The sequence below is a fragment of the Choloepus didactylus genome, chromosome X (genome assembly GCF_015220235.1).
Source record: "Choloepus didactylus isolate mChoDid1 chromosome X, mChoDid1.pri, whole genome shotgun sequence".
Lineage (NCBI taxonomy): Eukaryota > Metazoa > Chordata > Mammalia > Pilosa > Megalonychidae > Choloepus > Choloepus didactylus.
Genome location: NC_051334.1, coordinates 17,626,191 through 17,639,808, shown reverse-complemented (window position 1 = coordinate 17,639,808; position 13,618 = coordinate 17,626,191). Strand labels below are relative to the sequence as shown.

The 13,618-nt window shown below is 39.1% G+C and overlaps 1 protein-coding gene across 6 annotated transcripts in view; it reads left to right on the top strand.

Annotated features, from left to right (window-relative positions):
• The window catches only part of SH3KBP1 (SH3 domain containing kinase binding protein 1), a 411,078-nt gene that overhangs the window by 195,413 nt on the left and 202,047 nt on the right, over positions 1-13,618 (top strand). For 4 of the 6 annotated variants that reach the window (XM_037821532.1, XM_037821528.1, XM_037821530.1 and 1 more), the window contains 2 exons: positions 6,474-6,603; positions 7,133-7,189. In XM_037821532.1, the coding sequence (XP_037677460.1) occupies positions 6,474-6,603; positions 7,133-7,189 (187 nt within the window). The remainder of the gene's footprint in view (positions 1-6,473; positions 6,604-7,132; positions 7,190-13,618) is intronic. The other 2 variants (XM_037821529.1, XM_037821533.1) reach the window with 1 other exon arrangement.

Sequence of the window (13,618 nt, the reverse complement as noted above, 5' to 3'; positions counted from 1 at the left end):
TAAGAAATCATGGTGAATAAATTCTTGTGATGTTTTTGTGCAGAGTTGAGAAGACTAATAAATGCAGATGAAGCTCTAATAAGAACAGAGGTGACATATGGAAAAGAGTACAAGGAAAAATGGCAATTGAGGGCCTCCAGAGTTTTGAAAACTGACTTTTTGGCCTATATTTAATAAGTGCAGTGAAGCCTCTTTGTTTTCCTGTCTGTGTTATCTAGAACCTGGGAAGGGAGCCACATTCCTCTTGTGGTAGATGAGCTTTGTCTTAATCAGTGTCTTTTAGTAGTGACCAAAGGGATGCTCAGAGATTCTTGCTTTTATTTGTTATTCGTTCTTTGTGGTTAGTTTGTGAGGTATTTTCCAGTGGTCGTCAGTTGGGCTGGCTGGAGACTGAGGGTTTGGGTCTCTGAATTGAAGCCTAACCTGGCCCTGTGGTTTGCAGAGATGGTTACTTGCACTTTCAAAAAACTTATGCATCTTCCTTCTTGTACCCGTAGAAGGAGATGTGGTTTTTTCAGCTAGAATTAAAGAGGCCCTTGAAATTCTTCAAAACTTTAACTCAATCAGAAAAACCTTATGGGCCAGTTCATCTTCATTTCATTTTTGGTGTAAGAACTTTGAAGACTTGCATGAGAAGAAAGATGCCTTTTGTTTTATGCTTGCCCACGAGAAGTCAAGTTCATTTAAAAGCTGATTTATTGATAAGTGACCAAAGCATTCCTAAATTCTTACCTGTTTAAGACACCCCTCTGCTTTAGAAGGCTTCATATCCTTTTTCCAAAAAAAAGGTAGCGTTAATATAAAAATTTGTCTATTGGCATTTGATAATATGAAGAGCTCAAGCTGCCCTTCAGTTGGTTTCCCAAATAACTTTGGGGTGGGCACTTCTGATTTCCTAATGTGCAGAGATGACAAAGCATTAGTATTAAGGAGAGTCGAGCCATGTTGAGGAGTAAAAATGGTTAGATTAGAACCATCAGCATACAAAGTAGATCATAACCATATAAAACTCAGATATTTGCAAGGTTGGATGTATTTAGAATAGATTTTTTAAATTAAATCCAGTTTTATTGAGATATATTCACATACCATACAGTCATCCATGGTGTACAATCAACTGTTCACAGTACCATCATATAGTTATGCATTCATCACCCCAATCTATTTTTGAACATTTTCCTTATACCAGAAAGAATCAGAATAAGAATGAAAAGTAAAAAAGAACACCCAAATCACCCCCCATCCCACCCTATTTTTCATTTAGGTTTTGTCCCCATTTTTCTACTCATCCATCTGTACACTGGATAAAGGGAGAGTGATCCACAAGGTTTTCACAATCACACTGTCACCCCTTGTAAGCTACATTGTTACATAATCGTCTTCAAGAGTCAAGGCTACTGGGTTGCAGTTCAACAGTTTCAGGTATTTCTTTCTAGCTATTCCAATACACTAAAAACTAAAAAGGGATATCTATATAGCATATAAGAATGCCCTCCAGAGTGACCTCTTGACTCCATTTGGAGTCTCTCAGCCACTGAAACTTTATTTTGTTTCATTTTGCTTCCCCCTTTTGGTCAAGAAGATGTTCTCCATCCCACGATGCCGGCTCTAGATTCCTCCCCGGGAGTCATATTCCACGTTGCCAAGGAGATTCACTCCCCTGGGTGTCAGATCCCACGTAGAGGGGAGGGCAGTGAGATCACCTGCCGAGATGGCTTAACTAGGGAGACAGGGCCACATCTGAGTAACAAAGAGGCACTCAGGGTAAAATAGATTTTTGTAGCTATGGGACTTATCAAATATTTGAGTGCTTACCTTGTGAAAAAAACTATATTTGTGGCGATTCAAAGATTTATTGAACAGAATCCCTGCTTTGCAACATGTTCCTTCTAGTCAGGGAAGGTAAGATACACACAGCTAAGAAGACAGCCAATAACCCAAGATGTTGTTAGAGTGGCAAGTGATGGTATTGACAAGTGAGAGTGGAATTTAAAAACAGGAGTACTCACTGAGGGTGAAGAAGATGCTTTCTAGAAAGGTGAAATTTCAACTGGACATGTGAAAGGGGAGCAGTATTGGGATTCATTCATTAACAAGCTCATGTTGTATTGTGGAAGGCGTTGGGCACATCTGGAGGAAGGAGAACAGAATGTCAGTACAGTTTTGCTCTGAGGTAGAGGATGACCTGTGAAAGTTTGGGGGCAGGTGTGGAAAGTGTGAAGCAGGAGCTGGTGGATGCAATGAAATGGGGTTGAGATAGAAGTTATAGTGAACTGTTAAAGAGACTGAACTGCTAATGGAATACCCCATTTAAAGGTTCCTTTTGTACTGTAAGAGGTTTTCTAAGGTTAACATATCCCCATATATAGTGTTCTTACCTAGGAGTAGTGGCAGGGTGAAACTTGAAGTTCTTGATTCCCCAGAAAGGTTATCTTGCTGGCTTGATTTACTGTTTGTTCAGATAATCATTCACTGGAATGATAGTAAGGTCTTAGCATAGAGTCATTTAGGAATTTGGGGATTTGTGGACTAGGCTGTATTGTTTTGAAGGACAGGAACAATCACAAGACAGCATGTAGCATCAAGCATTGCTGAACGATGTCTTCGGGAGCCCTACCAGAAACCCTTCCCACCGTGATGAAACTCATGGATGTTGCTCTGTCTCATTGGACAGAGTTTGCCTATCTTAAATAGAAATGGGGGTTTACGTTTTCTTAAATCACTTCCCTCTGAATTACCCTACAGATTTCATTCTCAGAAGAACAAGGGAGGGGATAAAAATCAACCTTCCTGTGTGTATGGAATGTTCTGGCCCTGCCAGAAAGAGGTAATCATGCTGTGAACTACTCAGGAATTGGGGGAAAATGTCCCAGGCATTTAGGACCTAGATAACCCTTGTTTGTTTATGTTTGATACAACCAGCTTCCCTTGTCCTAAAATCAACAGGGATGGTTATTTGAAGAAACTAAAATGAGAAATAATGTAGGTGTTTACACCTTCAGAAAGTGGTCCCTTTAACATATATACATATTTTTACTAATTTCACTGATAGAAAAAGATGTTTACCCCTAAAATTTGTGTTTTTATAGCAATATTCAAAAAATTGAAACTATGTCTTAGCACATTTATATGAAGTTCAAGAAGTGACAAAACTAATCAGGTGATAGAAATCAGATTAGTGGGGTTGGGGGAGAAGGTGGGTGTCTGACCCCCTTTATTACTTTCCTTGGGGCAGAAATTGTAAACCCTTGGTGACATCCATAATCCCGACTTCATTACAAAGGGACATGTTTCTTTCTTTCTCTCTTTAAATATAGACAACATACAATAAGCAAGCCTGATTTCTAAGTAGGGGATGTGCAGGTTTTCTACGTACCTCTCTGGTTGCAAAAACTCCTAAAGGGTAGGGGTCTTTTTCTGTTTTGTTTGCCAATTTATCTATCTCAAGGCTCTAGAGCAGTGCCTAATACAGAACAGATGCTCATGAAATATTGGTTGAATAAATGATCCCATGGCCAGTCTCTGGGAGAGGCATACAGACCAGGGCGTGGCAGTACCTAATACTGAAGAGTAGCCAATGTAGTCAGGGTCTCCTGGTCCCTTCTGCTTTTCACAGGAAGTGAAAATCCTGTTGTGGGGAGTCAGGACTTTGTAGGCCCCTGTGGAGGATTTTCCCCCAATGATTTATGTGCCATTCATTCATTCATTCATTCATCATTCATGTGGGTGGCATGTGCTTTATTGTTAAAATGAATGAATGAATGTAATCGCTCTGGCAGTCAGCATCCTCATCTTTATGCAGGAAGGTAAACTAAAATGTCCTAAAGAGGGATAATGTGAGGGTGTAAATCCTTTTTTGCATCTCTCCAGCCAGAATCTCAAGACCAAAGCAGCAGACTATAGGAAGAAATAGCACTGAACAGCTCTCCCTGGTCCTGGGGTCAGACCCCTGCCTTGGTGATGGGCTCTAGCTCACAGGAAAATTAGCTTCCCGTTCATGGAGCCTGGGATTCTGAGTGCGCCCCCCAAGCAGTAAACAGTGGTTTTGTTGTCCGCCCCTCCACTCACCACGTGGCTATTGATAGACCTCCTGTTGGCCACTCCTCTCAGACTGTGCTGTGACAGTGATACAAGCATCTGGGGGTGTGGTGAGGTGAAGACACCCGTTTTCGCAGCAGGCAGCCTGCTGATCCCACGCATCAGGAAAGCTTCCCTCTGGGATCTCAGGCTGCAGCCACTCATTACTGGGGAACGGGAACGTTTTAGAGACCGTCAAATGGAATGGAATGGAATTGGCCTAGCTGCCTGCGCTGTCAGGGATTATGCCAAGGACTGCTCATTTGTGGTCTGTGCCCTTGGTTTTTTCCTCCTGTCCTGTCATTCCCAGGAGAAAGGAGGCCATTTATGGTTCCTTATTCAAGACTAGCACAGAGGACCCTGTGATACAAATTCTGTGGCTATTTATGTTCAGGCTCATGGTGAATCTTCCGAAGCATCTTAATCCTATAAAAAGCTCCTTGAAAGAATAATACATATCAGTGGAATTGGCATAGAAACACAGAATGATTTAAAATAAAATGCTGTTAACTGCCACATTTTGAATAGTCATTAGGACAGTTGTGCATGGATGCAGTTGTCTGGATTCTTCCATGAAGATTTTGTAAGCACAGAAATGTAATTGCCACTGTGTAAGTCTGTATCCCATGATTTCCCTAACAAATATTCTAAACGTACTCTTCTGGTTGTTTCCATTCCAAAGGCTCTGTCAGCCTCCCGCTTTCTAGAATGTCTCCCAATCCCACACCCTCTCCCCTAATTATGCGTCTTTTCTACTCTTCAAGGCCTTTCTTAATTTGATTTCTTTTTTTCTCAAAACCTTCCTTTAGCATCTTAGATCTTGGTGAGCTTGACTTTGTGTAACAGTTTTGGTTTGTACTAAATCATGGCATTTTCTCTTCTATTGCATTACTAGTTTTCAGTCATACCCACCCCTCTTCCCCACCTATAAAACATGTGCCATTTCTACCTTGGTGGATTGTCAACTTCTTCAGGAAAAAAAAAAGACCTGTCCCATAGGCTCTGTATCCCCAGCCCCTAGCATAGAATCATAATGCATCTATCTCTAACACTGATAGAAGTGCTGTCCTAAACACTACAACTGTGAACAACTGTGAAGTGTAGTGATTAGCCCCATTGTACAGGTGGGAAAACTGGGGGCTCATTTTGATAGGAAATTTGAATAATTTCACACAGCTGCTAAGTTCCAGGATAGACTTTGAACTGGGCTTTTGACTACTTTTCTTTCTTTCTTTCTTTTAATTCTTTTCGCTTTTAAATTGTATTTATTGATTTGGGTAGGTAATGCATGCATATGGTAAAAAAATTCCAGAGCTTCTAGGTCTCTTTCTATAATACCACACCATACTAGTAACTTAATACTTGCTTGTTCTCAAAATACCCTCATATACCTCCAAGAAGCTAGCTCACTGTTCTGGCTCCTGCTGCTCTGTTAATGGCTCCTTCACAAACTCTTAGGATGGTTTTTTTTTATCCTTCTCTTCCCTGTCCTGGCTAGCTGGTTACTCAAGGTCAGCTTGTCCCTCAAAGGGCCTCATGTCTGCATCTGCCTTATCCATTCTCACTCCTCTCCCAGTTCCAACCCTCACTCCCCTACCCAGAGGACTTCAGTCTCACAGCCCTCCCTGCCTCCCTTCACTCCATTTCTGTTCATTCAAGGGCAATCTAGAACCCTGCAGAAACCTGCAAGGAGTCCTTCTACCTTCTGATGGAGGTCTCAAGTTCTTGTCCAGGGGTCCTTAACTGTTTTTGTTATTCTGTCTAGTTAGTTTTGGCAGTCTGGAGAAGCCATTTTCAGTTTTCAAATAATGTTTTTCCCCCCTAAATACTGTTTTTAAATGTATAAAATAAAACACATAGGATTTCACAGAAAGCCAATTATATGGAAGTAGCTGTCAAAGTATTTTAAAAACAAATTTTGATATAGAAATCTATGTGCTTCTTTAGTAATCCATTAAAGAACAAGGTCTCCCAGCAGGTGGCTAACTGCCACCACTTGAGAGTAGTGATGAGTGGAAATGATATTTAGAGACATCTGCAGCATCTATAATGTGCTATGAAAATATCCATGATTTGTTTGTTGGTAAGTCACAGGTACTTCTAATATTACTGTGGCTCATTACCCTACATTTATGATGGAGGGAAATGCTAAATTTCAGTTGGAGGTTGGTGAAAAGAAAGTGTTACTTATTTTTCCATTTGAGTTTATGGACTCTTGTTAAAAACCCCTGCCTTTACCTGATTCTCAAGACTCTATGTGGTCTGTTTTCCATGCTCCCCATTAACTTTTAAGCTTTGGGTCCTTCAGCTCTCCCTGGGTAGGTTCTGTGCTCTGCACCATACAGATGTGTCTAACCTGATCCTACATCTTTTTGCTTCTGTTTACATCTGTGCAGGTAGAGGAAGGATGGTGGGAAGGTGTTCTCAATGGAAAGACTGGAATGTTTCCTTCCAACTTCATCAAGGAGCTGTCGGGGGAGTCGGACGATCTTGGCATTTCCCAGGATGAGCAGCTCTCCAAGTCAAGTAAGGAAGTCCACTCCACCAAGCAGGAAAGGGGTGGGGGGACTGTCAGGCTCTGCCCCTAGCCTCCCTTCTGAGAGGCTGTGACAAAAATTTACAAGTATTTTCTTGGTTACACTACCATAACACACTTTGGCTTAGCAAGTCTGGCACTCTAAAGATGTGACCTGCAGCCACACATCTGTACAACTCCAGATAAGTGATAGTCAGCCTTCATACTGTGCTAACCCTGTCTCATGGGTGGCCCATGTTGGTGTGCCTCTATGTACTTCTAAGGTGTTGCTCAGTGTAAGTTGGTAATTGTTTTTAAAATGAACCAGATGAGGTTTTCAGCATCTCTTGAAGAACTTGGAGAAAAATGGCAACAACAAGAAAAAGTCATTGGTGGAGAGAAATGCTATGGACAAGATGAATGCATGCCAATTCCCCTAAAAGTGGGAGAAGACCATTGAGAGTTCAGGCCCCACCTTGGGTGGAGCATGTGTGTTCTTCTGAAATGGTGAGAACGAACTTCAGGTCTTTCTTTCTCCAGGGCCTGAATGTCTCCCTCCAGCTTCTCTGCTGCCCTTTCCAGCTCATGGAGCAAAAGGTCAGGACCGGGAAGCTTTGTTCTCCCAGTCGCTAACCCAACTTCTTATGTGGGTGTCTGTGTCTCTCTTGTGCCGTCTTGAGAAAAGGTCACATGTGTGAATGTTGTAAAAAGCTTGACTGTGTCATAGTGGTGCGGCATTACATGGGGTTGAAGACTTTTCTTTTGAAGAAGAAGAGATCAGCTCAGTTCTGCCAAGCTGATTTTTAAACTTCTTTATTTTCCATTGGGAAAATCTGACTTAAGTGATGTTCTCATGTTATGCTGTGTCTGTTTTACTTGATCAATAGCAGGATTGGACAAATTCCCAATTTGAAGGCAAAGTCATTTCCAGAGAAGTGCTCACCTGACCCTATTTATTTGCTGTCTCAGCAGCTCTGGATCATACAGTCTGTCACACATAGAAGCAGCAGCACTGATAGATTGGCTCGGGGGCTTCAGAAATGCCCTCCCCATGCACTCCCAAAGCCTGAGATCCCCCCACCCCATTCCAGCCCAGGTTCTGTGGTAGGAAGGACATGAGGGGATTTTGGAGCAAATGAGGCATCTAGAGCTTCTGCTGCCTTCTCTGACTTGGGGTGGGGGATTCTCTGCTAACATAGCCCAGCTAATGAGTATGACTGGGAGTGGAGAAGGTGTCCTTGATCCCACTGTAGTGGGTGTTGCTATAGCTTCCAAATTCTATATTGGAATTCTTACAGCCTTGGTGTCTCATTTTGTACACTAAAATAGTATTGTACAGGGTAATTAGGTCCTATAATGACAATACTCTACCCCAGGGATGTTGTGGATAAAATAGGTTTTCCTGGAGGGAGGACCAAATCAGGTCATTATAACATTATTTCCATGGGTAAATGTGTTGCAAGTTCCAATAGCAATAATGTATATAAACCATCTGGCCCATAGAAGGCCCTCCCTCAATAAATGATAGACCCTTGGGACATAACCAGTTATGTGGAGGCTGCTTGCACACTGATTGAGACCATGCTCACTGAAGCTCTGGGTCTGCTTTTGGAAATTACTTTGGGATTCCTCCCCTGATGCTGAGAAGGACATCTGGAGAAGCATTGGACAACTTCTTTGGAAGAGCTTTGACCTTTTGGTGTCCTGTCATCCCAGCTATGCTCCCAGGCCTGGATGTCAGAAAAATGATGGCTATTGTACTTTTGGAACTATTGAAATAAACTGTCTCCTCTCACTTCAAGTTATAATAGGACATTTGACCCTGCCTGACCCCTCAGCTCAAAGCATATGGTGCTAGAATTTCTGGGACCAGAGGATTAGGAGTGGATGGGCTGCACAATCACTAAACCTTCATTCACCTGCTCAGAAGGGGGCTATTTCTGCTTATAGAGACTGCCTCTCTCATGACACACATTCAATTAAAAGCCTCCCGTTTCAGGACCAGGGGAGTCCACTAGTCATAGGGGTCTATGGTTTTGTTTAGTTGCCAAGGAATTTGTTCATTGTTGAGGGGGGTTTTGAGATCCCTGGAGAGGCATGGTCTCCTAACAAGAATGGATGCTTCTGGTAAGAACTACATGGCTTTTGTTATCTTCCTGTATGTACAGTTAAGGAGAAGTGGACATATCTACTCATCTCTCTGTCTATCCATATCCATCCATTCTTCTCTCCTTCCTTATTTTTCTTTTTCATCTAGTCTTCATTCATTCAACCTTTATTGAGCCCCTGTTGTTACAAAGACACTGTATAAGGCACTGACGATATGTAGAGACAAATCAGACAGAGTCCCTGCCTTCAGTAGGCTTTCATTGCAGAAAGGGGGTGCACACATCAACAGAAGTTCAGGGAAGTGCCCCAGGTGCTCTGCTAGCTGGATATCTGAGGAACAGTGGGATACAGAGGCAGAGAGGCCAGTCCCATCAGGATGTAGCAGTGGCAGTGGTCACAAAGGATTTCATGGAAGAGCAGGGTATGATAGTAATGTCCCTATGGCTTGCTAAATTGAAATGATTCCCCTGAATGAGGGAGAAATAGCATTTCTCCATTTTCTGACAGGTGTTTCAATAGCCATTTATCATTCAGAATTTGCTTTGGTATGTGACTGGTAAAATTTATATAATCAAATAAGATCCCATGGGGAAATCATGCATACTATTAGTATTGGGCCAAGTAGAACCTTTGGCTTTAGAATGAATCTGCTTATTCTCTACCCCCCAAGAATAGTGTTACTCCTTCTGATGTGCTTTACTTTCTTTTTTTAAAAAGCGACTTTTTATTTTGAAATAATTAGAGGTTCACAGGAAGTTGCAAAAAATGTATAGAGGATTCCGTGTATATTTCACTCAGATTCTCCCAATGGTACCATCTTGCATAACTAAAGTATATGTGTATTTACTTTTGTTATAAAACTGAGAAAGGCAAATGTAGTTAATGCACAAAAGACATCTAGCTCTTTACTTTGGCATGAGCTGGATGTGCATTTAATCAAGGTCTTTGTTAGACCAACCCATTTAATACTCTTCATAAGTTACAGTTAGTTTTCACAGCGATTGCTTAATTAATACATGGTCTCTGGGAGTGAGGTAAGCTCCGAATGTTGGGGCCATTTTGGTAATTTCTAGAAGTCATAGTGCCATCGTATAAAAATCCTCTTAATTTAAATGCTTCTAGACATTCAGGTGAGGTTTTTTAAGACCAACAAAATTTGTGTCCTGGTACATATGAAGAGAACCAGGTGGTCAGAGGATCTTTGTACATCTCTCTTCATTTCTACCTTATGTACATGCATGCACACCCACACGCATCACATCCCTGGATGTGCACCTGTATGTTTAGTGTTTGTACTCTTCACATTTCTACTTCCAGAAAGTGTTTGAGGTAGTTTTTCAGTTGAGTTCTATAAACCAATGGATGAATGTGATAGAAGAAACACTGGCATTATATTTATAAAGAAGTGTGCCAAGTCTGCTTCACATATGGTAAGTGCTCAGTACATGCTTGTAAAATCATTTATTTCTCTGAGGAGGCATTTTATCTTTGAATGACAGGTGCAAATTGCTTGAACTTCCTTTTCTTTTACTCTGATGTATTTTTACATATGGTGGTGGGTTATGAAAAATCTCTAAACCCTCTTAGATCTTTGTTCAGGGCAATCTGGTCCAGCAAGGAAAGAGTTAAAAGCAATTGTATTCGTTGATATTTTGGTTTAACCGTTTTATCTCAGAAAAGGAAATTCATGGTTATATAGTAGCAAAAACTCTTTGTAGCATATTTAAATTTGAACACATCTTTACCTTTGTACCTTTCAAAGAATTTATGAAAACTTAAAAGTGGTTTTTCAAAAAGATTTTTATAAACTTTTGCTATGGAAAATTTCTAACAATGACAAAAGTAGAAAGAATAGCATTACAAATCCCTGTATACCTGTCACCGAATTTCAGCAATTATCAGCCTATGGCCAGTTTGTTACAATTATATCCCCACTCATTCCTCTCCCCCATATTATTTTGAAGTAAAACCAGGATATCATACAGTTTCTCCCCAAAGTATTTTAATATGTAACAGTAAAAGGGTGGCTTAAAAATATCATTATCTCATCAAAACAAAAACAAAAACAAAAACAAATGGTAATTCCTGAGTATAATTAAATATATATTTAGTGTTCACTTTTCCCTAATCATCTTATATGTTTTTAATACCATTTCTCAGTTTGAGTCTGGATCCAAATAAGATACATACATTGTGATTGGTTGAGATGTCTCAAGTCTCTTTTTTTTTTTAAATGTGCAACAGGTATTCTTTATTGAATTATAACAGTAATTTACATTTTAACAACTTTAAAGTTATTTAAGCCTGTTACATAAATGCACAATAATTAAAAGTGGGACGCTAAATTACAGATTCATTGACAGAATCAATTATGCATAGTAATCAGTGGTTATTCAGGCATGCATTTCATATTGCTTCCCGGGATTCACATGCATTTCTTATGATCCTGGTTTCCTGTATTGTTTATAACATATACCCTTTCTCAAAATGAATAATTTCTGGTTAATTTGTCTATTTTGTAAGCTTAAAGTAGTGTTTTATTAGAGATACTTGGCTAAATTCAAATAGTTTCGCTAATTTGCAATAGAACAGAGGAAACAAATTGCGAAGGTAAAGACCAGCACAGCTATACTTACTTTTTTCTTAAATTAAAAAAAAAATTGCTTTAAACATAAAAAATTTTAACATGTTGATTAAAAACTAATTTTTCTTCCTTCATATTCTCTTGGATACTCTACCTTCTGTGAATTCAAGGGACATCAAAAAAGAAGCGTAAACCCAAAATTCAAATTAGATCTAGAAAGAAGGGATAAAGAATATTATAAACATATAAAATAGGTCTTTATTGTTAGTTATATGCTAACTTGTTTGTGGATATCTGTATATTTGATTTTTTTTTTTTTTTTTTTTTTTATGGTTTGTACTAAATAAGGTTTATTGTTAGCTTTATTGTCCTAGGCATAATTATAGGTGGGTTTAGCCTCCCCTTTACAACCATAATTTTCATAAAAGCAAGCCTCAAAATAAGGGGCTTGATTTATAAAAGTAGGGGGTTCCTAATTTCACATAGCATATGTTCTGCCAGCCAAGAATTATTTATCCAGCAAAGCTGTCCTTCAAAATTGAGGGAGTAGCAAAATGGGGACAAAAACTAAATGAAAAATAGGGTGGGATGGGAGATGGAATACTTTGGGTGTTTTGTTTTTTTTTTTGCTTTTATTTTTATTCTTATTTTTATTCTTTTGGGAGTATGGAATATGTTCAAAAATTGATTGGGGTCATGAATGCACAACTATATGATTGTATGGTGAATAATTGATTGTACACTGTTGATGATTGCATGGTATGTGAATATATCTCAATAGAACTGAATTTTAAGGAAAAATGGAGGGAGAGTTTAAAATATTTACAGAATAAACAAAAGTTCAGAGAATGTGTTAGTAAGTGACCTGTCCTGTAAGAAAAAGTGAAAGAATTTTTGCTGCCTGACAAAAAAAGACTGGAGAAAGATAATAAGTAAGGGCACTAAAAGAATAAAGAGAAAAATAATAGAACAGACAAATTAAAGGGAAACTATAAAATAATCAAAGTAAGGATGGCTTTTACTGTAATAACAGTGAATGTTATGGGATTAACTCCCCAAACAAAAGACACAGATTGGCAGAATGGATAAAAAATATGATCCATCTATATGCTGTTTACAAGAGACTCATTTTTGACCCCAAAATACATATAGGTAGAAAATGAAGGGATAGAAAAATATATTCAATGCAAGCAATAGCAAAGAAAAGGTAGGGTAGGTTTTTTCTAATATCAGACATTTCGATTGCTTCCACCTTTTGGCAACTGTTAATAATGATGCTATGAACATTGGTGGTATACAGATAACATTTTGATTCCCTGTTTTCAATTCTTCGGCACATATAACTAGATGTGGGATAGCCAGGTCATATGATAATTCTGTGTTCAACTTTCTGAGGAATTTCTAAACTCTTTTCCACAGCAGCTGCAGCCTCTTACATTCTTGCCAACAAGGTATAAGAATTCCAGTTGCATATGAGGGGAAAAGAACCTATTGCAAACTACAGACTTTAGTTAATGGTAATATCTTAATATTTTTCCATCAGAGTAATAAATGTTCCACATGAATAATGGGGGAAGGAAAGAAGGGTATGGGGAGTTTTGTGCTCTCTTTTTTATGTGTTTTTGGTATTTTTCTTTTGGAGTAATGAAAATATTCTCAAGTTAGATCTTGGTGAAGATTGTGAGACTAGGTGATGATACTGTGAGACATTCCTTGTACACTTTGGATGGATTATATGGTGTGTGAATATATCTCAATGAAATTTGCGGTTAAAAAAAGATGCAAGGTAAGTATACAAATTATGTTCTACCTAGTAATTAACATAACCCTGGTAAATGTGTAAAGGTGAGACAGGACAAACTTTTGCTGTTGTTTGTGGATAGTGACTCCAATATAAATCAACTGTTGTTTTTATATCTGAAAATAGCTTCATTTAGAAAATGATGGTAAGAAAATTATGGCATAGAATCAAAGCTCTGAAAGCACACACTCTTTCAATGTTCTCCAACTCTGAAAGTCAGCATTACTCCAAAGAGCAACTGATAGAGAAGTCGAAAAGGAGATCAGACATCTATTAGAGCTATGAATGAAACCAATCTGGTTAGGAATAAGGTGAATCAGAATACAGGGTAAAGGATGATACTGTCTGTATTTTAAAACTTTATCTTCAGAGACTTCAATGTGTATGTCCATGTCTTTCATTAAATTTGGCAAGTTTTCTGTCATCGTGTCTTTGAGTATTCCTTCTGTAGCTTCCTCTCTTTCTTCTCCTCTGGGACTCATATAGTGCATGGTGTCACATAGGTCTCCAGACCCTGTTCACTTTTCCTCTT